The sequence below is a fragment of the Ambystoma mexicanum genome, chromosome 6q, assembly GCF_040938575.1.
Source record: "Ambystoma mexicanum isolate Mex_15411 chromosome 6q, UKY_AmexF1_1, whole genome shotgun sequence".
NCBI classification, from domain to species: Eukaryota; Metazoa; Chordata; class Amphibia; order Caudata; family Ambystomatidae; genus Ambystoma; species Ambystoma mexicanum.
The window spans coordinates 1,468,118,886-1,468,145,523 of NC_090937.1; the positions used below are offsets into that span (position 1 = coordinate 1,468,118,886).

Consider the following 26,638-nt stretch of genomic DNA (forward strand, 5'->3'; position numbering starts at 1 on the left):
CATAAACCTGGAGGGGAGCCTTATGAGAGAGGGAGTACGCAGGAAGTGAGAACAAAGATTGTTGGGAGAGGTGCTTAGGGCAGACATTGCGGAAAGGGAGACGCAGATGCATGCAGGGAATGGGTATGAAGAGGAAGTGCTAGAGGCCATACAAAAGAGGAGCGCAGAGTTGAAGGCGCTTAGACTGGGCGAAACCCTAAGTTAAATTATCTTAAGCAAAGTTTCTATGAGAAGGGGGACACGGCCGATGTGCTCCTGGCTGCTAGGCTTAGAGCGCAGCGGGCCGAGAGATGGGTTGCGATACTGGAGGATTCAGGAGGGCGCACCAAGGATACACCTGTAGAAATAGCAGAATGTTCATGCAGTACTATGAGGGCCTGTATGAGACAGAATACCCAGACGCACTGATGGCAGCAGACGAATCTATGAGCAGTGGATGTGGTTGGGCTCAGGTACTCTGAAGTCGAGCTCCTACAGAGCCTGATAATCGTGGGAGAAGTGCTAGAAGCTATCAAGTGGTTCCTCAACGGGCAGGCCCGATGCGAGGATGGGTATACAACAGGTTTTAATAAGCAGTTCTCGGGTTCCCTTCTGCGCCATGACTAAAGTGCATAACAATTTATTGGAGAAAGGGAAGTCATACCCAAGGAAGGGAGAAAGGGACCCCACCCAGTGCCACTCGTATCATGTGATTTTGTTACTTAACGTAGATGAAGGATTTTTACGGGCATCTTAGCCACCTGCCTGGAAGGGATGATGACTCGACTGATACCAGGTGGGCTTCAATGCTGGGAGGCAGGGTACGTTTGGAATACGCAAGACCCTGGATCTCATGGAACAAGAGTGGGGGTTCTCATTAGCGGTGCTTCGTAGAATAGGCGTTGGAGAGAATACAGCGGGCGATAGGTGCCGCCTATGCAGAATAAAAGAGGTGATGGCTGGAAGGTTTTGAATTAATCCTCACCTCGGGCATTGCTCTGGGCAACCCTCCAGACCAAGCCATTACAAAAGGGGAAGTCCCAAAAGCAGCAGTCGGGAGGTTTGGACCAATCCTGATTTGGATATGGTCTTTCCCCATTTGTAAGGGCTTGGCAGGCAAAGAACGATGGTCTGGAGGGTTGCCCAGAGCAATGCTAGAGGTTAGGATTAGACTCAAACCTTCCAGCCATCACCTCTTTGTTTTGCGATATATGCAAAGCCAATGGCACGGGGGGTTGTTATTAGTCTCAGGAGGGGAACACGCCCGGAGTCCCCACTGTCCCCCCTGATTTTTGCATTGTCCATAGAGCAGCTTAGTATAAAAATGAGGCAGGAGGAGCAGATAGCAGGCATAAGAGTGGGTAATGCAGAATATAAACTCAGCCTATATGCAGATGATAGTTTACTACACATCTCCAATTTTGCTGTCCGGGGGGCCCTCTGCCTACTAGGAGACTATGGACGAGTGTCCGGCTTCAGGGTTAAAGTTGATAAGTCAGTGCTCTTCCCAGTTGAGAGACAAGGTACTAGGGGAAGCAACGAGTGACCTGGTGGATTCCGATCAAAAAGGACAGCATAAGGTATCTGGGTGTGAGGCTACCCAGAAATGTGGACGATTTATATTTGGTTTACTATCTCCCGCTGCTGCACAGGCTCTTTGGGGACATGAAGGCATGGTCGAGATTAACTTTGTCGTGACTCGGTAGGTTGAATGCAGTCAAGACGACAATGCTCCCCAAAAGTATTGCATCTCTATCAAGCATTGCCCTTTGCAATGCCGGACACTGGCACCGAAACAACAAATTTATATGGCGGGGACAAAAACAAAGGGTGCCTTACCGAGTGTTGGTACAATCAAGAGAGCGAGGATGGGTTGGGTTGCCGGTTATGCGCACGTACAATAGAGCGGCGCAATTTAGGGCATTAGTCCCCCACCTAAGAGTAGACACACTAAGACAATGGGTGCAAATAAAGATCCATGTGTGTCAGCCGGTTACAATGGGGGAATGGCTCTCCCTGGAGGCGATTCCACTGAAAGTTAAGGGGCATCGCATACTGGGCCCATTGTGGTAGCTATGGAGAACTAGAAGGGAAATTACTGGAATCACGATGTGGCCGTCTCCATTGAGCCATAAGCCATATATGGGTGCTGCAGATACAGGATTATATCCGGGATCACACTAGGTTTCAGGATTAGTTTGAGGCAGGGTTGGAAAGGGTGGGGCAAGTGGAGAAAGGAGCAGGGTTTGTAGATATAGCGGTGCTGCAGAAGAGTATGGGCATAGGGACATTGTCAGTTTTCAAATACCTTCAGTTTAAAGGAGTATTCCTTCGGACCTTTGTGAACCTACTAGGCGGCGTCATAGAAATGCGCAAGAGTAGGTGGGAGAGGGACATGGGGATAGATCTGGATGTGGAGCAGTGGATAATGTTGTGTAGGAGTGCTCGCAGAACGTCTATAGCATGCCAGTACAAGCTGCATGGCATTCAAATGTTGTATAGAAGGAAATGGGTCCCTGTGAAGCTTTCAAAGATGTATACAGGGATAGATCATAGATGTTGGAGAGGATGTGGCCAGCGGGTTAACTACTGCCATATGCGGTGGGCATTCAAGGAGGTGCAGGAGTTCTGGAAGGAGGTAGTCGGCTGGATAAAGACCCTGGACGGGGTAGAGAGGCGCCAGGACCCCCTGTTGGTGTTGTTTGGAGTGTCAGTGTTAGAGGGTGAATGGAAGAGGATGTCGCATATGGCCCACTTCCTGCAAGCCTGTCTGGCTGGGGGCGGGGGGGTGTAAGAGGGCACTGCCTCATAGTGAACGGCAATGGGTTCTGAAAGCCTGTGATATTTAGGAGATGGAACTTTTGACCGGGTAGCTGCATGAACAGACACCGAGATGTGAACTTGAGTGCTCTGCCTTCCTTAATAAATTTGGCCCAGATAGCGACCTGCCCAAGGAAAGGTGAATATTAGTAAAGAGGTTTTTGGGATTGGTGCCCAAGGGAAGGTGTGAATGGAGGTATGGATTCCTGGAATTCTTTTAACTAGACTCCTGATCTGACCAGAGAAAACAGTCCACCATTGCCCAGAGAATGCAATTGGGCTGTGGTACTTATGAACCATGTCACTTTGCTACTACGGGAAGGGGGAGGAGGAGGAAGGGGATGAATTTGTTGAGGAGGGTGGAGAGGGTCATTTTGTGCTGTTGGGAAAGAAACATTAAAATATGCATTTGTAGACATGCCACAGATGTGGTTTTGTTTAGTTTTGATATGGTTTTGTTATGCATGTTTTTGTAGGGTAGCAACTGCCAATAATATCAATTGGGGGGGGAAAAAGGAGACTGTAGTTTCAAGGGAGCGAGGTGGGCCACAGAATAGGAAAGTCTTGGAAATAAGCCAAATAAGCCACTGGCGGTAAGCAATGCAGGCTTGGATGTCAAATTAACAAGAATTGAACGTTGAAAGATTTTTCTTAGGTCTATCTTGTAATGGTGAGGATAGGATTTTGGACGCAGGAAAGAGAACTCTTTATGTTTTTGGACATTCTGAGATGGACATCCTTTAATTTTGTTGAGGCAGGGAAACCCTTCACAGTGTTAGGGTGAGATAGGGCTTTCTCCAACCCTTCTTTTACTTTAAACTGGCTCTGTTGTAAACTTGTATTAATCTGACAATTGATAGGAAAATAATGACTAAAAGCTCAATGGATTGGTGGGACTTGTGCAATTTTAGCTCCTAATGATATAATTCACTAAAAGGAAGAGCCTGGACTTAATAAATCGATGGACAATTGAACACTCTTAAGCAAAGCTTAGAACAATGATAAATGGCGTATGATATAATACATGCACTAGTGTTATTTATGTATGTATTCTTCGGTCTTATGGCTATGACTATATTCATTTGCATTTCTGTTTTTGTTTTCCATTTCTTTCTTTGTCTACCCCATCTAAACCCTACCCCTCCCTTAATCTCTGTCCGCTCGTAATACAAAATGTATGTTCGTGTTTATGTTTGCCTGTGCATATGAAGTTCACAGATAATATGCCCTAATTTGAAAAAGGCTCAGTAAGAGCCGAAACACGTGTCATAGAAAAGGGCTCTCCTTCGGGAGATCTGTGATAGTTATCCTTGATCTTTTGAGGACGAGATATAGTCACAATTGAAACTACCTAAATTTTGTGTGGTGCAGTTTGTGTGTAAATTGTATGTTGAGCTGTGTCCCCACTAGGAAGGGGGAGCCCAAGAGCTTTACAAGTGAAATGCCTACGTCCTGGGACATATTCATTGATTACTTACCAGACACCTGCTGCTTCTTTCGTGCTCCAGTTCGCCAACTCCCCTTAGGGACCCAGATGCTAGTCCCAACTGTCAAACCCCTCTGAATTTCACTTCTGCAATCGGTCCTGTCACATTACACTGACAATAGGGTTGTCCCCTTTTACAAAACTCCACTGGCACCTGCCACGAGGAACGGGTCACTAAAATCAGGGAGGCTGTCCAATGAACTTCAGTTATATCAAAGCACAAGTTTGGGAAGTCAGATTATTTAACACATTGTTTGTTTGTTTATTAATTTGTAGGGCGCACCGAATCCTTAGGTAATTGGGCGAAACAGCGTACAAAGTATACTTAAAGCTTAGTTGCATAGTGGAGAGGGTAAGGTACATATATACATTGCATAATCAGAGGGTCAACTTAAGTTCATACATACACGAATACAAGAATCAGAATAAAATAAAATACAGTGGGGGCCCGGGTACAGAAGTGCAAGCAAGTACAGGAGAAGGTTAAGGGGCTAGTGCATGATGGTAAGTCGTACTGGTCGTTGGATCATAGCCAGTTAAGAGTGTTGTGTCTAAAACTGTGGTAGGGCTGGTCCATTCTAAGATCGAGTGGGAGTGCATTCCAGTACTGGGCAGCTTATACCGGGAAGCTATTTCCACCAGGTTTTTTTAGCCTAAATCTAGATACCTGAAAGCAGTGGGAGTTAGCTGCTCTGGAGGGGCGAGTCGATGTTCTTCTGACTATTCTCTCCATAAGTTAAGGGGGAGCTGCGTTATTAAGGCACTTGAAAGTTAGCGAGACTGTTATGAGAAGGATCCTGTCACTTATTTTTAGCCGGTTGTGATCTCTTCTCATATTTGATACATGTTCTCTGGTAGGTAAGTTCAGGGACGTTCTAAAGGCGTTATTTTGCAGTTTATGGATTTTATTAATGATGTATTTATTGGCTCCCAAGTATAGGGCATTGCAATAATCTAGTTTTGATAGTATTAGGGCATCGGCGAGGATAATGCAGCTAGTTGGTCTGCATTTTCTAATACGTTTACAGGTATAGGTGGTAGATGATGCCAGAGAGTTTACCTGTTTCCGCAAGGTATATTTCATTTACCAAGGCTGTATCAGAGACAAAGTTGCCCCGAAAGGGGAATGAGGATCTGGGTGTCATCTGCATAGTTTGTGTAGATGACACCCAGTCTGTTAAATTTGTCAAAAAGGGACTTGATAAAAATATATTATACATAGTTGGCGAGACGCAAGAGCCTTGTGGAACGGCACATGCTGTCTGCAGCAAATGCTACATGTCGGTCTCTGGTCATTGCATCAAATGCAATACCCTTGAATGCCTTTCCATCTAAAAAATGGCATCGAAATAAAAAGGACTGAATGCATGTTTTTTGGGTATTCCCCAAATTGACCTTTTACAATTGACCTTTTGCACAATTGTCCTAATTATAGTGGTCCTAATTGACCTTCTCACAATTGCCCTTTATATTATTTTAGTTATTTTATATATGTATTGGGGGTATCAGGTATTAATATCGCCACATATATGGTTGCCGTAAATAATATCGCCGCGAAAATGTCGTGGCTATATTATTTGGGTGACCATTTATGTGGCGATAGAGGCAAAACAAATTATTTATTTATTCATTTTTTTAATTAACATTTGGGGGTTGCGGGGGTGTCCCCCGCATGTTCCATGCAATAATGTCGCGACAAAAAACGACCATTTTTCGGCGATATTTTTGTATGGCGATATTTTTGTGGCGACAGTATTACATGGAACCATATTGGGTTGGTTTTGGATTATAAATAATATAAGGGGATTGGGTGGAGGGGTCGCAGAGGGTTCCCCCCCACATATATGTCCTAATTGATCTTCTAAATTAGGTCAATTCTGAAAAGGTCAATTAGTAAACAACCGTTTTCTGGAAGGTAAAGGGTTTAGTTTAATTTTACTGTGCTTTAAAGGGTAAAAAAGGGGGTAGGGAGGACCCCCATTAAAAAAAATAAAAGAATTTAAAAAAATGCATTTGATGCAATTTTTTTATGCATTTTCGATGGAATTGTCTGTCGATGGTAAGAATTTAATGGAATGACTATAAACCCTATAGGTCTTCATCTCTTACTGAAGCACCCTACGTTTTCTACTGTGGGAATTCGGGTATAATAGCTTTAGGGCTGTACAGGTTGTTTTTAGATGTCAAACTATCTCAATTGCTTCTTCATCACCACACAGCAAACAAATACATTCAGCATAAGCAACGTTCTGCCCCCCTTGCACAATTTTACTTACACTGAAATGGGAATGATCTCTACAAAGTAGTAATCAACAAATGTTTAAATGCCTTGAGGAAGTGTATAGCGTGAAATAAGTGTTGGCATAAAACTGACCCAAAAAGTAAGAATGATAGATGGATGAAAAAAACGCATTCTAACATTTTGAAACAGAAATAAATACATTTCGGAATGTATTGAACTGTTTTATGTTTGACCAAATATGTTATCATAACACTGGGATTGACCAAGGGAGAAACAAAAAACGGATTGCCAGTTTCCGGCATTGTAGGTCAGTGCAAGACTGAATCACACAATACTCATTACATCCCATCTCTCCCTAGTCTTCCCTATCTTGTGTAGTAGGTGGGCATTCTTATATGCTTCTCTTTTTCTCCATGTACCATACGGTTGTTCATTCATATACATGTAGCAAGAATTTGGTGGATTTTACCTCTTCTCACTCCTTTTGAATAAGGTGATCATTTGGCTTAGGACCTCCTTGTTTTGTTGGCACCCTCCACTCAAACTGTGTTAGTTTATTTTTGTTACAAGCTTTCATCTGGCAATGTACATTCACTAAAATCTCTCACTACACCAAGGTGTTCACCCATCATAGCTTTGTACTTAGTTGTTGTGTAATTCTGTTCCCTCACTGCAATTCCACTCCTAGGCACTACACTGTTACTTTGCTCCTATGCGTTGCTCCCACTAATTTTTCTCCTAGGTGTGCTCCCGCTATAGGTTTTCTCCCAATTGTCCCTCCACTAGAATTAATTCAACTGTTCTATTGGTGATATTTCAAGTGCCCTCTGGGGTCTCAACTTCCCACCCCCTCACTAACCCATATCGACAAAGCCACCCAAAAGGGGCAAACAAAGACTCCCCATACACAGCAAAACCATCAGAACTCTACATCTCTATGTGACAAAGTGGGAATAGAAGAGCCAGACCAGAGCCCTATACAGAGTCAATTAGACAATGGTTCAGCAAGCTGTGATGACTGAATGGAATTATGAGGTCAGCATGTGTCAGGAGGGGAGGGTCTCTGTGGCTCTCTGTGTGAAGGACGTGTCTTGTGGCCAATGGGGAGAGAGAGAGAAGCCTTAAGAGGTACTTTTTTTTAATACTGGCTTTTTCTTCTATGTGTTATGAATAGCCGTTGGAAGAGGAGGAAGGGAGCCTCCAGGAAGACGAGGCTGAGTTCGAGTGGGACTATTAACAAGAAAAGGCTGTACATTACGCTCCTGTTGAGCTACGTTCGTTAAGTTGAAAATAATCTGAACCGCGAAGATTCAGGAACTGTTCGTTCACATTGAGACAGGCTGATTTTAAAGAGGAAAGGGAGCGAGAATCATACACCGCCGCGTCGCCAGCAAGCGGGCGTAGCAACAGCTGATCCCAGCCGCAAGGTACTGCTCGAAGAAGGTTCCTCTCTCAGGCCCCCACCGTTGAGAGGGAGGAGCCTGAGGTGGGCCTGGCAGGGCCGCTTTCTCCAGCTGACACGGAGCGGCCCGTTGAAGGAAAAGGAAGGCGGGGCTGGCTGCCAACAGCTGACGGAGGACATGCTCCTCTCTGGCCCCCACCGCAGAGAGGGAGGAGCCGGGGTGAGCCTGCCAGGGCCGCGGACTACAGCTGACGCGCCGCGGCCCGGTATAATGAGAAGTGGGCGGGACCAGCCTGCGGCAGCTGTGCTGTCAACACTACAGCCAAGAAGGATCGAAGGGAGGAGAGTACAGTGGTTGACCGGAGCAAGAGGTGAGAAGGAAGAGGGAGAAAAAGAGTTGATGTGAGCGTGGCACGCGCAGAAGAGAGTGCAAGTGGCAATGTTCCCTCTATGAACACTAATGGACTGAGATCAAGAAATGAGTAGAGAATAAGGGCAGTTACATAAAGGACATATAAGAAAGCGCACCTGAGGAGCAATAGAGAGGTGATTTCCCTGAGTTTGGTACCAGCTGTAACCCAAATAGCTATAAGAAGATATCACAATGCGCCAGAAGAGGAACTGAGTCTGTGCTAACTTTATGAGAAGGTGCCAGGGCACATTAGGGATTGGGAAACCGGGAGAATTAAAGATATCCCTTCTCATTAGAAACTGCCAGAGGAAAGGAGAGAGATCAGCATATACTTCCTCAAGAAAGCCGAAGATTCACTAAAGTTTATAATCTAATAAAAGTTAACCTAGTTCAACTTAATCTGTCTCAAGAGTGGTCATTTCCCGCCTGACCTATTACACTCTACCACCAACTTGAATAACAAAGTCCCAGCCCATGGACCTTCCCACTATGGGCCCATGAAGCATCTGTATGGATAGAAATAAACTCAAGTGCCGTTGATGTAAATCACCTATAAACATACCCATTACCAGACTACCACCATATTATCCTCATATATCCATGTATACGTGGTGCAAGTGGCACGTAGATAATATTGTGCATGGGTTGATTATCTCAGTTATCCACCACTGATGCTGCCTAAAAAGCAGCATTGAAATGGAATGCTGATAGTGAGAAAGCCTGGCAGATAAAAGATGTTTTCAGTTTGCTTAGCGAATACCATATAAGGTAAGGTATACCCGACAGCCAAAGGTACTTGCAGTGTGAGTAATGGCCCCCACCCTGAGAAAGGCACAAGAGGAAGCAATGGGAGAAGTCAAAAAGCAGCAAGAGCATGAGGGTGGAAGCAGAGTGTCCCGAGACATGACTGATCATTGTGTTTCTTTGAGGAGAGTGAAAGAATAGGTAGCCATAATAACTCCCAGCCGAATAAACCTGGGCTTTCTGTGCAGCGACCCAGGGCTGAGAGATAGGATGCTAGATAAGACAATGGTCTCCAAAACCTCCAGAGATGCCAGAATACCACTCTCCATAATGCCTGCATGCAGAGTCCAGGTACTTCTGTTTGGTGTGCATCAAACGGCAGCAAATCTATTTTGCATTTTCCCCATCTGTCCCTACTAAACAAACACAAACCCTTTTTCTGAAGATCTCATACTGCCATGAGGACATCCAAATAGCGGGAGCTGTGTGTTATAAAACCCAAAAACATAACAGACCAGAAAATACTTTGGTGATACGTACCTGCTTTGTCATTTTAATGCATTATTATGTTTCAAACTGTCTGATCGTAGGTGGGATAAGTTGTGGGATATGCCCATAGAAGATGTCAAGTTAAGGACACTCAGCCTTTCAAGGGGAGAGACAATTGGGAATATCTCTGCAGATAATAAACATAAAACTACAACGAATACAGAAGACAGCAGCAAAACTATTCCTCAGACTCGCTAAAAGACAACCCATACCGCAGCACTGAGAACCCTACATTGGCTACCAGATAAAAAGCGAATGTCTTTCAAAACATTCTGCATAACACACAGGGAAGTCCACGATAACATATTAGAATTCACATTGGGAAAAATGTCAATCTACAAGCCAAACCAAACACTAAGGTCCAGTAACGACATTCGCCTCGACCTAAAAAAATACAAAGCGAGAATTTGGTGGAACAGCGTTCTCCTGCATCGTAGCAAAACTTTGGAACTCAATCCAAAAAGGAAATACAAACAACAGAAGATCACCTGAAGTTCAGAATATTGCTATAAACCACAGCTTTTTCACTCACCAAGCTAATTTGGAAATATCATTGAAGGGAAACAGCCAATACATCACAATAGAAACATCTAAAACAACTGAAACCTGATGAACCGAAACAGGGACACCCAAAAAAATAAAGCATTTTACCGCAGATCACCATAGAATAATATTAACTTGACGGACCAACATAACCTTGGCACAAAAGGCCAAAGACAACTCCCCACTAACCGTACTAAAAACTCCAATACTCTGCATACTCACCCTCATAACCCTGCGACAGAGAAAAAAAAAAAACAAACACCACTGCAAATTACACACACTCCACAACACCCAACAAGAAACTAAACCAATCCCACACAAATCACCCCATACAAACTCATACACCAAACAGCACATATATCAACTAAAAACAAACCAGCACACAGTGACACATTTAGTCCAAATTAAAGCTACCAACAGCACATCAAAGCTCTCTTGTGCTTTTCCCTCTCAATACCACTAAACATCCTCAACCCTCCTAGCACTTTTGCCTCTCGGCCCCACTATGCCTTCTCAACACTCTTTCCTTTTCAGATCCTCCAGAGAGCGCGGAGCCCATAGAAATGGTAGTAGTGCGTGGTATAAATCAGAACAACATAACATAATTTCCTAATCCAGGGGTCTGCAAACCTGCAGCGGTACACAGGCTTGGATTATTCTCCCATGATGTCCAACCATGGACTATGCAGGTTAGGGCTAATGGAAACCATACAGCGAGCAAAAGGTTGCACTCCCCTGGCCTAATCCTACCCCTATCCCCTCAACTTCAGAGGAAGTGTAGTTGTGAAAATAAAACCCTGAGAAAAAATAAATACGGCCACCAATTTACAGTGAAAAGCTGGAGACAACCGTCTCCCTTGTAAGAGCTGTACAGAAGAGAACCTCCAACCTTTTGTGATGGGAGTGTTTGGCCCGTTATTGTATTGCTGTGCTGCGTGAATTTTGCAGTCTGTTTACACTGCCTATTTCGTCTGAGAGGAGGAGCTGCAGTCCACATAACACCCGCCATAAACGGGGCATCAGCGGAGTGTCTGGCCGAGTGTTCGGCCGCAGTGAAGGATCCCGACGTGAACTCCACCTTGGGATAACAAACGTACAGCTCGGCTTGATGGTAAAGACTGCTGGGCGTGGAAGAACGCAGGAACCGGTAAACTGATAACTACAGTTTGTAGCTGTGAGCCTGGTCCGGAGACTGCAGGGGGTGCTCCCTTTGATCATGACACTTGGGCTCTTATTGGGGCTACACATTGAGAGTAGCCTGCTACGACAGGACTTGCTGGCATTATAATTTTTATAAATAAATACAAACTGCAAACTTGTCTGTCATTACTCACGTCTAAATTAGTGTTAAAGATGGCGTCTCTAGGGCGCTGAGTACCTGGGCTTCCGGTAGTAGTTCGTGGTGAGGTCGCCAGGCTGTCCGATAGGTTATTGTAGATTATGAAACGCGAGAAACCAGCGCACCCATTCCCCTGAAGTAAACAGGGTTAGAGGTGGACCAGCTCCCAATGCCCCAAAAGTGCACCTTCCTTGTTCTTGCAGAATGTAACAATATGCCAGGTAGGATTGCAGACTGATTGCAGTAGTATATTACAGAAGACGCAATCTGGAGGCAGCAGGTAGGCGGAAAGGAAGAGGCAGGCAGGTCTTGGAAGGCGAGCCAGATGAGCAGGACTGAAGAGTAGATTGGAGGCAGGTAAGGACTGGAAGGCTGGCTGAGGCAGGTAAGGACTGGAAGGCAGGCTGAGGCAGGTAGGACTGGAAGGCAGGCTGGGGCAGGTAAGGACTGGAAGGCAGGCTGAGGCAGGTAAGACTGGAAGGCAGGCTGAGGCAGGTAAGGACTGGAAGGCAGGCTGAGGCAGGTAAGGAACTGAAGCAGCAAGGCTTCAGGAGCGAGGACACGATCCGCAAAACAAACCGCGTTGAGACGCGTTGAGTTTCGAGATCTCGCTGCTTAAATAGGACCGGCAGCACTCAGGAGGCTTGGAACGCAAGCCGTGCTGTCCCGAGTGCCGCCGCGTCCGGAACGAGGCTTGGGAAGCAAGCTTGTGGATTGCGCATGCGCGGAGACCGAGACGCGGCTTTCCGCGCATGCGCAGACCCCGGGACACAGAAACCCCGGAAACGCTGGGTGCCGCGGATGGCCGCGATCCCCCCAACCGGTATCGGGGATAACAACGCCAGGAGGGGGCGCGTCGGAACCCATAACCGCGCCCCCTCTGACAGGTAAGTGAGGTGGTAACAATTAGCCACTGGTGGTGCAACACACACAATTTGAATATCCAAATTGACATTTCCATCAGCATGCCGGTCGTAGCAAAGTCCTGAGATCTTGCTAGAACCTCAGGAAAGGATGGGGGGGGGGGCTTTGGGAAACATCTGGGACTGGCATTGATGGAATAAATAAAGACAAAGGCAGCAGGAAATGTAATGCATCTAATAGCAGGGGCACAATACTGGCATTTTTTCAATCCAGGGCAGTGACGGAGAAAAGTGCGGTGAAGAGGTGGAAGCCAATAACCAAAACAGTGACTGGCCACGTGATTCCACAAACTATGACGACATTGACAATTCACTTCTTGATCTTTGTCTGTCTATACAAAGATCTATGACACCAGCAGCAATCCAACCCCTGGTGTGTAGGGGAGGAGAAATAATCACTAATGCGCTAGTAACTCATGGTGAGGACAGTCTACCATCAGTGGTGCCTTTTGCCCAATTATCTGCATCAACTAACTTAGTCATAGATTCCGAGGGTGCGGTACAGGTGGAGGAATCTGCGCGAATGGAAGCTTCTCTCCCTAATTTAGCTGCAATTGTGGAACTTCAGTCCTTCATGGCGCATCATTGCAATATACAATGTAAATACTGCTGAAACTGTGTGGGCGTATTAATGAGAACACTTCAGGAATTCAATTAATTCTTCTATACAGAATGAACGAGAAGGGACGTTTGTCGCAGCTCAAGAACTGCCTGACTCACCTTGTAAAATGGAAATTAACCAAAACAATATTGTTAATTTGGCGACATTCTTCTCCAGGAAACGCCGGTTGGCAAGAAGGCAGCTGCAAGGAATCAGCCTTGCGAGGTGGCCTCCCCCCTTTCAGATACTGCCCCGCCAGGAAAGAAAAATAAGAAAGCACGGGAGAGGGCAGTGCGAGCCAAGAAGCGCCATACCAAAGGAGTTGGCAGCCTGATGAGCTGGATAATCATGGAGAAAGCCAATGAGATCTCTATTGCGAGCAGTGGAAATCATGACTAAGTCCTATCTCAGAACACAGGACCTCCTGCAAATAACTTTTCTATGCCTTATAATAAGGTGGAAGCCCGGGCACGGGACAGAAAACCCGCAGCAGAGGAATTAGTAGGGAAACCCTTCAACAGTAACCAGTTGGAGAGCAAAATTTGCATCATCAAGAACTTAAATCAGAAAGGCTGATGCAAATGGCTTGCTAGATTGTCGCTCATGTCTAAACTGCACACTATCCCTCAATTACGAGTGTTATTGTTGTCGGATTTCGATTTTGTTGAACCTCTAAAAGGAATCAATTCCAACATCACGGCACTCCACTGCAAGTTTCTGGCTACAGCACAACTAATTCGCAAGTAAAGCAAAAACTTGTTACTGGCTGATGTGGACATCGATCAGACCCAGAACAGGAAGATCCCAAGAGAACAATAGTTGACAATTTGGTGGAAAGAAAGGGGTTTGTAAACCCAAACTTCCGGTGTGAAAGGATGTACAGATGTCCGATATACAAAACATGCTAAAATGGCTGGCAGGATCTCTGCCAGTGGAGGTCCAACAAAACAGATTGTTCCTTATTATCATGGAACTCGCTGGGTCTTAATCACTTGTTATCTTCCGATGGCTCACTATCTCTTATTGCTAACCATATGTTATTTTTCCTACAGGAAACATGGCTAACTTCATCTGTCATAATGAATGGATATACCATTCATCAACCTTTAGCAAAGAAGAGCACTCAGGGAAGATCCTATGGGGGGTTGATTACCGGGGTGACCCATAAATTGAAATCCTGTAAAATACCTACAACCTTAGAAGATAATATCAGTGCGATGGAAGTTGTGGTCCAGGTTAATGATTGAATGGAAAAAATGTTGTAGATAAACGTATATAACTCCTCGGGAGCGAACCTTAGAGAACCTCTTCAAGAGGCATCACATGATTTATTCATTCAGTGGGTGAATATCTCCCGAAACAACTTTATTATAGTTGCTGGTAATTTTAACTGCCACATAAAAGGAGAGTCTGGTATTACATCTAATCCATTACTGCAACCCATGTGCACCATGGAACATTAATTGGAGGACCTTCTGGGTGTATATTGGTTACATTTCTTTGATAGTTGGGAGCTTGAAAATTGTGAATGGGCACACAATTAGTGGTCATCCGGGTATATCCACCTGGAGAAGTGGAAATTCTCAGAGTACGCTTGATTACATATTCACTAGTTGTGAAGTGGCTTCCCTGATAAAGGTCATGACCATCAGTCAAACTCTGTGGAGCAACCATGAGGCGCTGGTCATGAATTCTAGTGCTAATGAAGGTATTCCTAAGGTTAATGCAATGGTTAATCTGGCAACCAACCACTCAGCAACCAGGATCGTTTGGTCTGAAAAGAATATTCTAAACGCTAGACTGATCACATCATACCTGATGACCGCTAGATTAAACCGGTTTGAGGAAATGCCTGTAGATGAAATAGAGAGATGATTTCTTCCTTCTCTTGTGTACACGCTACCTCAAAATCAAATGTGATAATAAAAGAATCTGAGAAAGTCAAGCCCTTTGATAAAACCATGAGATGCCAAACAGAAACTAGGGAGTGATGTCCATAAAGATAGGAAGATTTGTGATTCTTTAGCGATTTTCCATAGGGTATCTAGAAAATTCAAAAACAAATATTGGGCCTGGTTGAAACAATGGAGACGATCCAGCAGAGATGCAGTATATCGGCACTATTGAGCGAAGGTATGGGTAATAGGCACTATCCCCTGATTAACCCCATTGGTGCACATGACTGAAGACATTTCTACTGAAACGCAATGCTTCTGAAAGTATACTGCAGAATTCTAAGATGGACATCCAGCCCGATTGATCCCCTTTTATGCTAAATGTGGAAGAACTACAACTTAAATTAAAGTACCTGAAATCATCTAGGGCCCCTGGCCCTAATAGGTTGGTTAGCTGATGTGGTGCTCAAAATTAATTCCTACTTCCGGGCATGTTTACTGAAAATACTGTTTGATAAGGTGTAGGCTGAGGGCAAGATCCCTAGTTCCTGGCAGGCCATTCTTGTCCCAGTGTTTAAAAGTGGCATTAAGACTGAGCAGGGCAATTACAGATTACTCTCCATGCTAGATTGCACTGGAAAGGTATTCGCCACATTACTCTTAAGGGAGCTTCAATCCTGGGTGGAAAAGGAAGGGATACTGGAGTGTATTTAGGTAATCTGTTAATTATGGATATTCTTAGTACCAGAGCATTACGACCTAACAACCCCCCGCTGTATGCCCTCTACATTGACTTTAAGGCTGCATTCGATATGGCATGCAGGGAGCGGCTCTGGACTAAACTTCAGAAGTTTGGCTGTCCTCCAGGAATACTCGATTACCTGAAGTTACTCCATAACACCACCACGGTTTGCCTTAAACTCTACACTCTGGGTAGGATGACTGAAACTATCAAACAAAACAGGGGAGTAAAGCAGGAGTGTGTCACAGCCCCCCTGTTATACAATCTATGTGTATCCGATCTTCCAGTCTGATTTAAGTAAATACATAATTGTACCCCTAAAATTGGCACAACACATTGCCTTGTTCTAGCATATGCAGATGATTTACTTATCCTTGACCACACTTTCAGTGGGCTACAGAGATCTGCAGAAGCACTATGGACGTACGTCGATGAGAACTGCCTGATCATAAATCGAGTTAATACTCTTGTGATGGCATTTACAGGCAGAAAGAAGGCTCGACCTCGCCTTTATGTCCGTGCTTTAGAGATCTCCTACACTCCAGTCTATAAATGTCAGGGGGTTGAGTTTGATGCGAGAGGGGACTACCATTTTTGCATACAGACACGTATTAGTAAAGCGGCCCAATTGACTGCATTAATATATCAATTCACCTGTAAACAAAGTGGATATTCAATATGGGGCACACGCCAACTATATATACAGTGTATGGTGCTGATGGTAATATACGGTTTAGAATCCCTTATATCGATCGATCTGAAGTGGTTTCAAATAGTTGAAGGAAAGTTCTGGAGGAAGCTACTAAGGTTTCCTACGTGCATCCCGATGGCTATCATCAGGTTGGAGATGGGCCTTCCCTCATTAAAGTCATTGGTCCTGAAGAGGAGAGCTGAATTGTATGTAAAAATGCTCAACGCCCCCACAAATTTGCTCCTGGTTAGCATGGGTGAGGATGTGCTAAAAGAAAAGGAGAACTTCTTCTACAAGAAAAGTATGGATATATTATTTGGGAATATCGGTTGGACCCCCAAATGGGGAGATGACTTTGCCACCATGAAGTACACTCTGGGAAAGTGTATGGACCACTGGGACAGGCATGAACATTTTGTTCATTTAGGTACACTTAGTCCTCTCTGTTGTGGGTGCTGACTGTCAGAACCCTAAAGAGGAACGCTATTGTTACATATGTTTGAACAAAGCAGTGAGCAAGTCTGCCAAACATGTATTAACGGAATGTTCAAATATGGGAAAGGCCTACACGAAACATTAAGGCAGATTTTCACATCAATTGGAATCAATTAGAGAATCCACCTTTTGGCTCCAATGTATTAATACGAGAAACCTACGCATGCTTATGTCCTTGTTTAGAGTGTGGACTATTGCTGAAAAGCATTGGAGCACAAGTATTTAACTGTTTTCGGCGCCTAATGACCAAAAAGATGTTTTTCTATGTCCATCGGCTATATGATTTATTGGCAGTACTTGAAGTCTGTAGTTGAAACTAGTCAACTGACTAACTACTGACTGGGTAAATTCAGTGAACTCTACAGAAGTAGGAGTCTCTGATTGTCTGATGTTTGAGTCTAGGATTGTTTGATGATTTGGTTTGATCATAATGTATCATTTTATAACAGATATTATACTTTATGTTGACTGATTGTATGTATATTTCTGACTATATATGGACATTTATTTTTTAAGAAATTATTTTTATGATTTATTATGTGTAAAGTTTTTTTTGTAAAACTGTATCACATTAAATAATTTACATTTTATGATGGTAAAGTTGGGCTCACGTACAGAATAAGGAAGGCAAAAAGAATGCTTTCTGCAGAAAAGGAAGAATAGATGAAACTGTCACAGAAACTTCAGAAGAACGTAGCGTTGGAAAAACGTCAACCACTTAACACAGGAGAGGAAATCTCTCCAAATTACCAGTAGAGTTGGGGACACCACTACCACCCTCATTAGATACGTTCAATCGCGCTCGTCTGCCAATGGCTCACCTGATCTCATCGGCTGAGTAGATCCCAAAGGAGATCGCTTGCAGGCGCCTCCAGGGGATGTCTTTGGCGATCACCATACTAGCTACTAAAACAAAACTCCGCTAAAAGCAAAGACTAGTACTGCCGGACATAAACACCATGCCTGCTCAAATCCACATGGAGCTCTAGCAATTGGGTTGTACCATCTTGAAGAGGAACAGTCCTTTTCTTTTAGTCCGACACTAAACTAGAACATAGAAAGACCGAGAGGTTTTAATGAACAAAGTGCGCATCGCCTTATCTTGGTATCTGTATAATTTATATGAAATGTCATGTCAGGCTGCTATATCATGAATAAAATGCCAGATTTCTAGAGCTCCCCCCCACAGCGGAACGAGATATCTGGATCCGTGCCTGGCCATGTCCCAGCGGTGTCGTAGACAGAGGAAACTGTGCGAGTGGCTGGGTCGGTGCTGCGCGTAGGCCATCAAATAAACACGGTGGCTGTATTACATAAAAGAATATTAGAAAATACTGTAGCGTGATTTTCGGGATTATTATATCAACCATCCATCTACAAACATGTATTTACAAAACGTTTTTGAAATTGATTATATATTGGTGAAACGTGTTAAGTGTATCTAATACTGTTACCAATTTTACTCTAAATGTACATGACCATAAAAGTAAATATATTGATAATTGCAATTATTTGACATTCTTAATACTTATCTAGATTTTGTGTAAGGAAACGGAAGCAGTTATCTTTCAAGATGGCCGCTTGGCTTGCACGTCACTCTTCTGCTAGCTCACGCCGGTCATCAGTGCCTTTTCTGATTGGCCTGTGAAAGTTTCCCGATATGCTGTACGGTGACAGGCATGGCGGCTGCTGGAGCTTTGCGTTGCTGCCTTCGACTTGGCGTGCGCCAAAGCTGGTCTCAGAACTTTGTCATTCGTAGCAGGTGAGCGTCCGACCAACGGAGACGTTTAATGTGACTATAACGTCATGAACTTGGGCTTGATGCAAACTCCTCTCTATTCGTGGGGAATTGACCTTTATGTGTTAAAAACAGCTCCGTATTGGTAGGCTGTCACCTCACCAACCTTCATACGATTATACTACAGCATTGACGTGTTGGTACAACTTGAACAGGCTATTAAAAAGCATTGGACTAGGGTAATATTTTGCAAGACAAGACGGCATTTGGAAATTAACAAAACAGCGCAATATTTGGCAGACTCATAAACATTTTTAATTAGTTACTTTATGTTTTGTTATTTAGTGTTTGTAAAGCGGTTTTTTGTGACTGATGACTTAAAAGAGGCAGGTCTTAAGATGTTTTCAGAAATTAGTATGATTGGTAGTGGTTTTACGAAGGCTATCTGTTAATCGGATCATCATCGTACAGGAAACGGGTCACCTCCAAATTCGGCATCAAAGCACGGGCCGTGCCACACTTCATACCCTAATGGACCCCCACGCATGCACAATGCGAGTGATGACCATGCCGCTCATGCATCTTAGTGTGTGTTTTAATCAACCTTTACATCCTTCACCTAGGTCCTAGCGTAGAAACAAGAGGGCTGTGCCTGGCTCTTGAGTCCTGATGCCCAAATGTACCAGCCAACTCTTTTCATGGCCAGTAATAATACCCATAGTAATGCTGCCATTAAAAAAAAATGTTAAAGCTGGCTCTGCCACTGTATGCTAGTACCCCCTTATACAAACATTCTCTTGTTGACTTTGCCCTTAATGCCAGTACAAATCATCACTTTCGATTGTGCTCTTGGTTTTTTGCATAGATTACATTTTGCATAACCTATTCTAGGTTGTCCTCTCAAATCATTTATGTGCAAAAGAGCCAACAGTGAGTTTTCTCTTTTTCAGTACATTACCCCTTTCTCATGGGCTATAGGGGTTACCCCAGTCTTTTTATTTTGTGTGCAACCATCTGGTGTGTGGTGGGGTTTTTTTCAGTTTTTTTTTTTTTTATTCTATTTTTAAGGCCAATATACATTATGGAACAGGATGATTTTGTAGCCTATACGAACGAGATGCCTAGACCTTATTAGTGGTCCCTCCCTTCTAGGGGAGCCTTCACTCTTCTATGATGCCTCACTCCCAAACAATCAATCCGACAACATCCTGAAGTTCAAAAAGAAGTAAATTAGAACATGGATGCATGGTATAATACCTTAAAGCTAAAATCATTCCTGTTGGGCCTCAGGTAAAAATGTTTACCAATAATTATTTTTGACGACCACTACCCGACCCCCATTTATCAGTCAATTAAGTGGTTTTGGCAATAAATGCTCTAGAGACTGACCTGTATTGATTATTGAAACACCGTTTAACCATCAAATACACTAGAGAACTCAATGGTGAAATGACCATGAAGTTCATGTAGAATCCCACCATAACCGAATAGATGAAATTAACCAGACCATTGAAAATTTCAAATTGACACACTCAGTCAAAAATTGAATACATTTAAAGAAGTGCACTGGAACCTTTAACAAATAGGTTGTATGCCCATATTTGAAAGAAAAGTGTTTCCAACAATCCGGACAATCAGCAGGGCAGCCATCCTGGGGTAGATGAAAGAGGAGATAAATAACGTTTTCAGAAACGTCACAAAGCACAGTGCCATCTGGGAATGAAGGAGAAGGAAGACCCACCACCACCCGTCATAATCCAGACAGGGCTTAAATTGCTCAGACAATCAGAATTTGTAAGACATTCAATACTATTTAACCTATTATTTTAGCCAAAATACGGGTAGAAATCTCACAATTTCGTAGAAAAATACTTCTTGACTATTTTTCTACACAGCATAAATCCTTAGAAGAGAAAAGCAGCACCAGATTCAGACCAGTATCCACCTTTTGTCCTCGTGACAATTCCATGCGCCCTATGATTCTCACATTTGACAATAACGTATGGAGATGAATCTCGAAACTTGGATTAACCCAGGTCATTTGTTAAATCCAACATTGTGAGAGGAAAATGCATTGGCAGCCCTTTTATCGAATTTCTACTATTACTATAAAGCCTGCTGACAACTGTAGAGGTGCAGTTATCACGGACACAGATAAATATAACAGACATTTCCGACAACTTCTTAATCAAATGTTCTGTCGCTCTCTTACACATGACCCGACCGTAGACATACATGATAGCATTGATTTGCTTATTGTCAGAACACAGGAATAAGAGTGGAATTCTCAAAAATAAGCTGAATATTATTTCCTACCAGAACCAATCATTCCTGCTATGTACATCCTTCCCAAAATTCATGAAGGCCTAAATAACCCTCCTGGACATCCCACAATGTGGGGATCAATTCCACCTTTGAACCTATATGTAACTTGATGGATTTCATTTCTTAAACCTTTTATTGAACCCATTCCATCATATATCAAAGACACTATGCATGCCATTCAGATCACAGAAAATATGAAATTCAACCTGGCACTACAAAGTCCCATAATGTCAGGGATCAATTCCATCTTTTTACCCATATGTAACTTTGTGGATTTTATTTCTAAAACCTTTAACTGAACACATTCCGTCATGTATCAAAGACACTATGCATGCCACAGAATTTCTAACAGATTTCACTGAGGTCGCCATAACGAGAAATTTCTTTATTTTTCAAACCCAACTCTACCATCAGATCAAAGGCACCAGTATGGGTGCCACATTTGCCCCAAGACAGGCCAATATCTATTTGGATTCCTTTGTGCGATCATTCCTATCAGCAAACAGGAATCAGTATCGCCCCACATTAGGTTATGGCAAAGATAAATCATTGATGTGATCGAGGTCTGGGAAGGCTCGGTTGATAATTATGTCTGACTGATTGTACAGTAGGCAGTATAGCCAAACTGATAGATCTGGCATGAAAACAGCACTCTAAAAACCAGATTATAGGGGCGTGTCCTGGCAGGAGCCTGATAGAGACCTGATTCTGTGGTGGAAAAGCATGAACACTGTATTATAAAGAGAGAGTGAGGAGCCACTGGGGAACCGAGCCATACCGTGTAGCTTCAGCTTGCATCAGCTGGGCTCCGAGAAGAAGGGAGAAACCTTCAGATGGAGTTCAGTGCCATTGACCGGGGCCGCGATCTTGCAAGATGGCAGACTTAAGCGGAGAGAAGAAGTGAAGGGGTGGAGCTGAGGAGTAGAGCCGGAATAAGGGGAGGAGGCTCTCCCCAGGTGAGCAGTTGAGGCAGACAGTCCCAGGCTGTGGTGATCTTGTGGTTGTGGAAGGATTGACAAGCCGTGGAGCACCGCCCAGGCCTCGACCCAAGGAAGGAGATGTCGCTCTAGAGATAGGAAGCAGCAGTCTGTGAGATAAGCTTGTGTCTGGGGTGACGTTGGCCTTGGGTGCACAGTCCGTAAAACAGTGGGCAGGGTGGGATTGTATGGCAGAGCCCTCTGCACTGTACAGAAAAGCAGAGCCCTATGGACTTCACCCCCTGCCCCTTATCTGCTCTTGGAAAATAGGGTTGGATGCTAAGGGAACAATCAAGAGGGACACCGCAGCGAACATGTGGGGCTATTGATTTTGGTGCGCATGGGAGTACAACACTTGAGAAGAGACAATAACTCATAAAGTAGGTACCCTGACCAAACACAGGCAGTTAAACTAAATTGAGTGGAGTAAGGTACCCCCTTCATAAATTAAGCCGTAAGGAGATTATTGGGAACAATTCTTCCACACAGTAGCCAAGTTGACACACACGGCTCAGACAAGGTACGCATTACCGCAAGTGAGAAGTTGCGGTGCTTGGACACGGTCACTATGAGCCCAGCTTAATCCAAAGGAGTAACACGTCCTCATTAAGGACATACTACAGGCAGCTAAAACGCCCTCATTGGTCGGTATCTGCTAGCTCTGCTCCAACTCATCCAGAAGAAGACACCCACCCGGCAATAAAGGGGGGGATTGGTTTTACGGCAGGCCATACCAAATCCGTTGAAGATATTAAATTGTCCCTGCAAGAGCTTAACCACAACGCTCAGATGACTTAACAGCGACTTGGGGATTTGTAAACAGCATTCTGTGAGCAAACATAAACCCAATCCAGCTTGGAACAAAGAGTCCTTTTAACTAGAGCATCATCGTTGGCGTATGGAAGACAAGTTGGAGGACAGTTAAAATAGATCTAGGGGAAATATTAGGATCTGTTGAATCCCTAAAGAAATTCAGAATCGGGACCTTGAGGATTATGTTGGAACTCTGTTCAAGACACTTAGTGATTCACCTGACACTGAACTGACACTATACTGAACCCACAGGGTGTTCACTACCTATCAAAACCATATGGGCTTGTTTCCAGATGTGCTGACTAGGTTACACTTCTTCAAAGCAAAATAACTCCTCCTACGTAAGACCAGATCGCGAGGTGATGTTCACTAAAGAGGAGCCACCTTTAAGCTGTTCGAAGATCTTGCATCGATAACCATCTTTTGACGCTGGCAAATGAGACATTTTGCAGGCTGATTACAACAGAAAGATCTCATATCTGTGGGAATATCCTTTTAAAATAGTCACTTTAAAGGGAACCCAACAGCAATTCTCTGCATTCTAGGTGGCGCTAGACACTCTTAAAATCCCACAAACCTAGATTTCAAATGCCAGAATCTGGTAAACTACCATGAACTCGGATGGAATGGTCCTCGGCGAGGTCCAGAAAGGATACGCTCTGGAATCTGCAAAGGCCCTCAACAGATAGGATAGACGTGAAAGAAGCAGCGTGGACTCTGCCGAGCCAACATGAATGTTTTTTTTTAGAGCATGAAGCTCCTTCCTGTGCAGGTCCGGGGCTCAACCCAATGTTTACTTGAGCGTTGAAATACAAGTTCAGTAGTGTTCAGTTATGTTACTCTTAATGTTTAATAGAAATGTACGTAGTTGCAATGGGAGCACGCGTTCCCGGTTTGGTACTAAACCTAATGGTTCCCCTTTACAGGGCTAAGGATTTTCAGATCAGACTTGGACTTTTTTGTTTTCTTTATTTTATTTTGCATTTTCTCCCTATTCAGTTCCACTGTCAGGTTTCTAGTCATTGGGGCTGTTGTATCATGGATGGGCGGTAGAATATTTTGCCTTGATTTGTTTAGAGAGTTTAATTGGTCAAATACGATTGGATAGAGAAGTTATCTGTGTGAAATGTTGAACTTTAAAATTGTCTCCCTAAATGTCCCGGTAGAGCTGTGGGCGGATATAGCATTATACAAGAAACCCGCCTCCTCGGACAAATTGTCATCAACCTGTTTCGAACATCGTTTGCCTTGATCGGCAGATGGCAAGTGTGGCAATTTTAATCAATAAAATGGTTTCTTGAAAAAAGCTGGATGTGATAGAGATGATACAATCTATGTGCCCAAACAATAGCAAGGGTAGTTTTGTGCAAGTTTATTACCAAAAATAGCAGTGTCAAACATGTGAACTGATTGTAGGAGGGGACTGGAATGTGGTATTAAATGCTGACCTAGACCGGTCTCGTTCAACAGATTCTCAAAACATTTACCCACTCCCTTCAGCAGGCTATGTATGTTTGATCTACATTTAATTGACGTTTGGCGGCATTATTTCCCAGATACATTATTTCCTTCATTCACTTCTCGTACATTCCTAATGACACATCCACTGTTGTCATCGACCTCTTCCCCTTATTGAACTCACCACTCTTTCAACTGTTACACTGCTATTCGATCTGGCCAGCCAACAGGGCTGTAAACCCTTTCAGTGGTGTACCAAGGGTTCCTTAGTTGGACCCCCCAATATATATATATATAGGTCTGCGATACTATCAAGGATTGACCAATACATTTCTGAAAACACAGTAACCAATACTCCTGTAGACAAAATATTGGAGGCTTTTAGGCCTACAATCAGGGGAGCACTCATTTGTCAGTTTTCAGCATGGAAGAGAATAGTGATACTTCAGAGATTGAGCAACAGGTAGAGTCGCTGGAAACCAGTTAGAAACTCACAGGGTCACAAAAGATATACATGTAATTGCCAACGGTTAAAGCAGAGATGAAGGCATTGTGGACCTTGGAAAGCTCTCTCCAAATAAAAAAAAAAAAAAAAAAAAAAAAAAAAACTTTATTTTTGCTCCTCTAATAGAGGCACATCAGGACAAGGAGGGGAATTTGCAGTTTGAGGAACCGGAGATGATGTGAACGCTCTTCCAATACTTCACATGACTTTTTGGATTAGACCGACCGGATGGTTACGTACAGGAGTCCTTCTTAGTAAGCGTAGCCGCTTGAATGATGTCAGAACAAGATGTGGGAGCATTAGAGGCCCTATTACCCAAGATGAAATCACACATGACATTAAAAACCTGCCGATAAATAAGGCCTCTAGCCCAGGAAAAGATGAAACTAGATGCAAATAGCGGTGTCCAACTGTGATGTCCAAATTTACTCCAAGGTTCTGGCAAACCGATTGGCAATAGTCCTTTCAAATCTTATCCACTTTGAACAAACAGCTTTATCCCAGGGAGGCAAGAAATCTACTTTGTGTAGTGAAACAACACTTCTCTGGCGGTATTATTCATTGACACTGAAAAGGTATTTGACTGGGTCGACTGGTATATCTCAGGAAGGTGTTGCGTCACTTTGGTTTTGCCTCCAATTTTATATAATATCTACTGGCTAATTATGTTTGCCTAGCCACGAAGATAAAACGGCCAATTCCACTAACGAGAGGTACCCTACAGGGGTGTGCCCCCTGTCGCCGTTATTGTTTGCACTATGTATGGAGCCCTTGGCCCAGAGGATTTGTTCCTCCAGAACTTTAAAAGGAATAGAAATTGCTCAATCCCAAAACAAAATAGTATTGTGTGTCGATGATTTATCATTTTTCTATGCACAATTCGGGTACAACCCTATCAAATATAGTTTCTATGTTGAAACAATGCTGTGAAGTCTGGTTTCAAAATAAACCATGCCAAATCGCATGCCTTCACATTACAGAATCCGCTCTAGTTTGCAACACATTAAAAATTAAATATGATTGTCGGTGGACTCTGGATTCCCTACACTATTTAGGAATTGAATTTATGACAAGTCACACACAGCTATAACAACCTGTTCCAACATTGTGCACAAATCTAAAACAAGATTTAACACAATGGGCAAACGACTGTCCTGCCACAGCAGTAAAGCTGACTCCCCTGCCTAGGATTTTATATGTAATGCAGGCCTTCCCGATAGTGTTCCCGAAAAGAAATCTTTCCAAGAGGTACAAACACACATCTTTAAATTTCATATGGGCCAAAAAGACGCAACGAATAGCACAGCAAATAATGCTAGTGACTAGAGAATGGAGGTGTGGGGGGGGGTGGAGGGTGGGGTGGTCTGGGTGTACTAGACTTAGCAAGTTATTTATATGCAGCTCAATTGGCCTCAATCTTGGACAGTAACTCGATACACCACATCAAAAAGTGGGTAAAGATAGATAAGTATGAATTGGGACCCTAGTACATGAATGGTGTTGTATCTCCCCGGGGTACAGGCGACTACCTCTGATGATATTACCACCTACACGGATCTATTATTGGGAAAGTGCAGGGAGGAATTGTAAATCAGTTGTATTCCCCTCACCACTTACTACAGTTTAGGGTAATCCAGAATTCCCCCCAGGTCTAAATCCAACACATTACAATCTATGGCAAGAGGGTGGATTAATGCAGCTGGGCCAATTGTTTATGGGGGAACGATCTGTGTACTTTGACGAATGTAAACAATCATTCATTCGCCCGGATTGGACTAAGTATACTTTCATACAGTTGAGACACTGGAAAATGCGAGGTGGGATCAAGGATACAAACAAGTTTGAAGATTTGTTTATAGGTCATCCACGGGGATCGAAATTAGGATTGGTTGACTAGGAGCAAAAAGCAGCACCAGGGTATCGGGCATCACCCATTAGGCAGGAGTCACCTCTGTGGAA

General features: G+C 43.7%; 2 protein-coding genes across 2 annotated transcripts in view; one reads left to right on the forward strand and one right to left on the reverse strand.

The window, feature by feature from the left end:
* POLR1A (RNA polymerase I subunit A) overlaps positions 1-17,886 on the reverse strand; it is a 1,786,762-nt gene extending 1,768,876 nt beyond the window's left edge. Inside the window, exon 1 of the mRNA XM_069632173.1 lies at positions 17,685-17,886. Coding sequence (XP_069488274.1) covers positions 17,685-17,761 — 77 coding nt within the window. The 5' untranslated portion in view covers positions 17,762-17,886. The remainder of the gene's footprint in view (positions 1-17,684) is intronic.
* Positions 17,887-18,537: 651 nt separating this feature from the next.
* MRPL35 (mitochondrial ribosomal protein L35) overlaps positions 18,538-26,638 on the forward strand; it is a gene marked incomplete at its 5' end in the record, with an annotated part of 244,742 nt that continues 236,641 nt past the window's right edge. The window contains one exon of the mRNA XM_069632174.1: positions 18,538-18,625. Coding sequence (XP_069488275.1) covers positions 18,538-18,625 — 88 coding nt within the window. The remainder of the gene's footprint in view (positions 18,626-26,638) is intronic.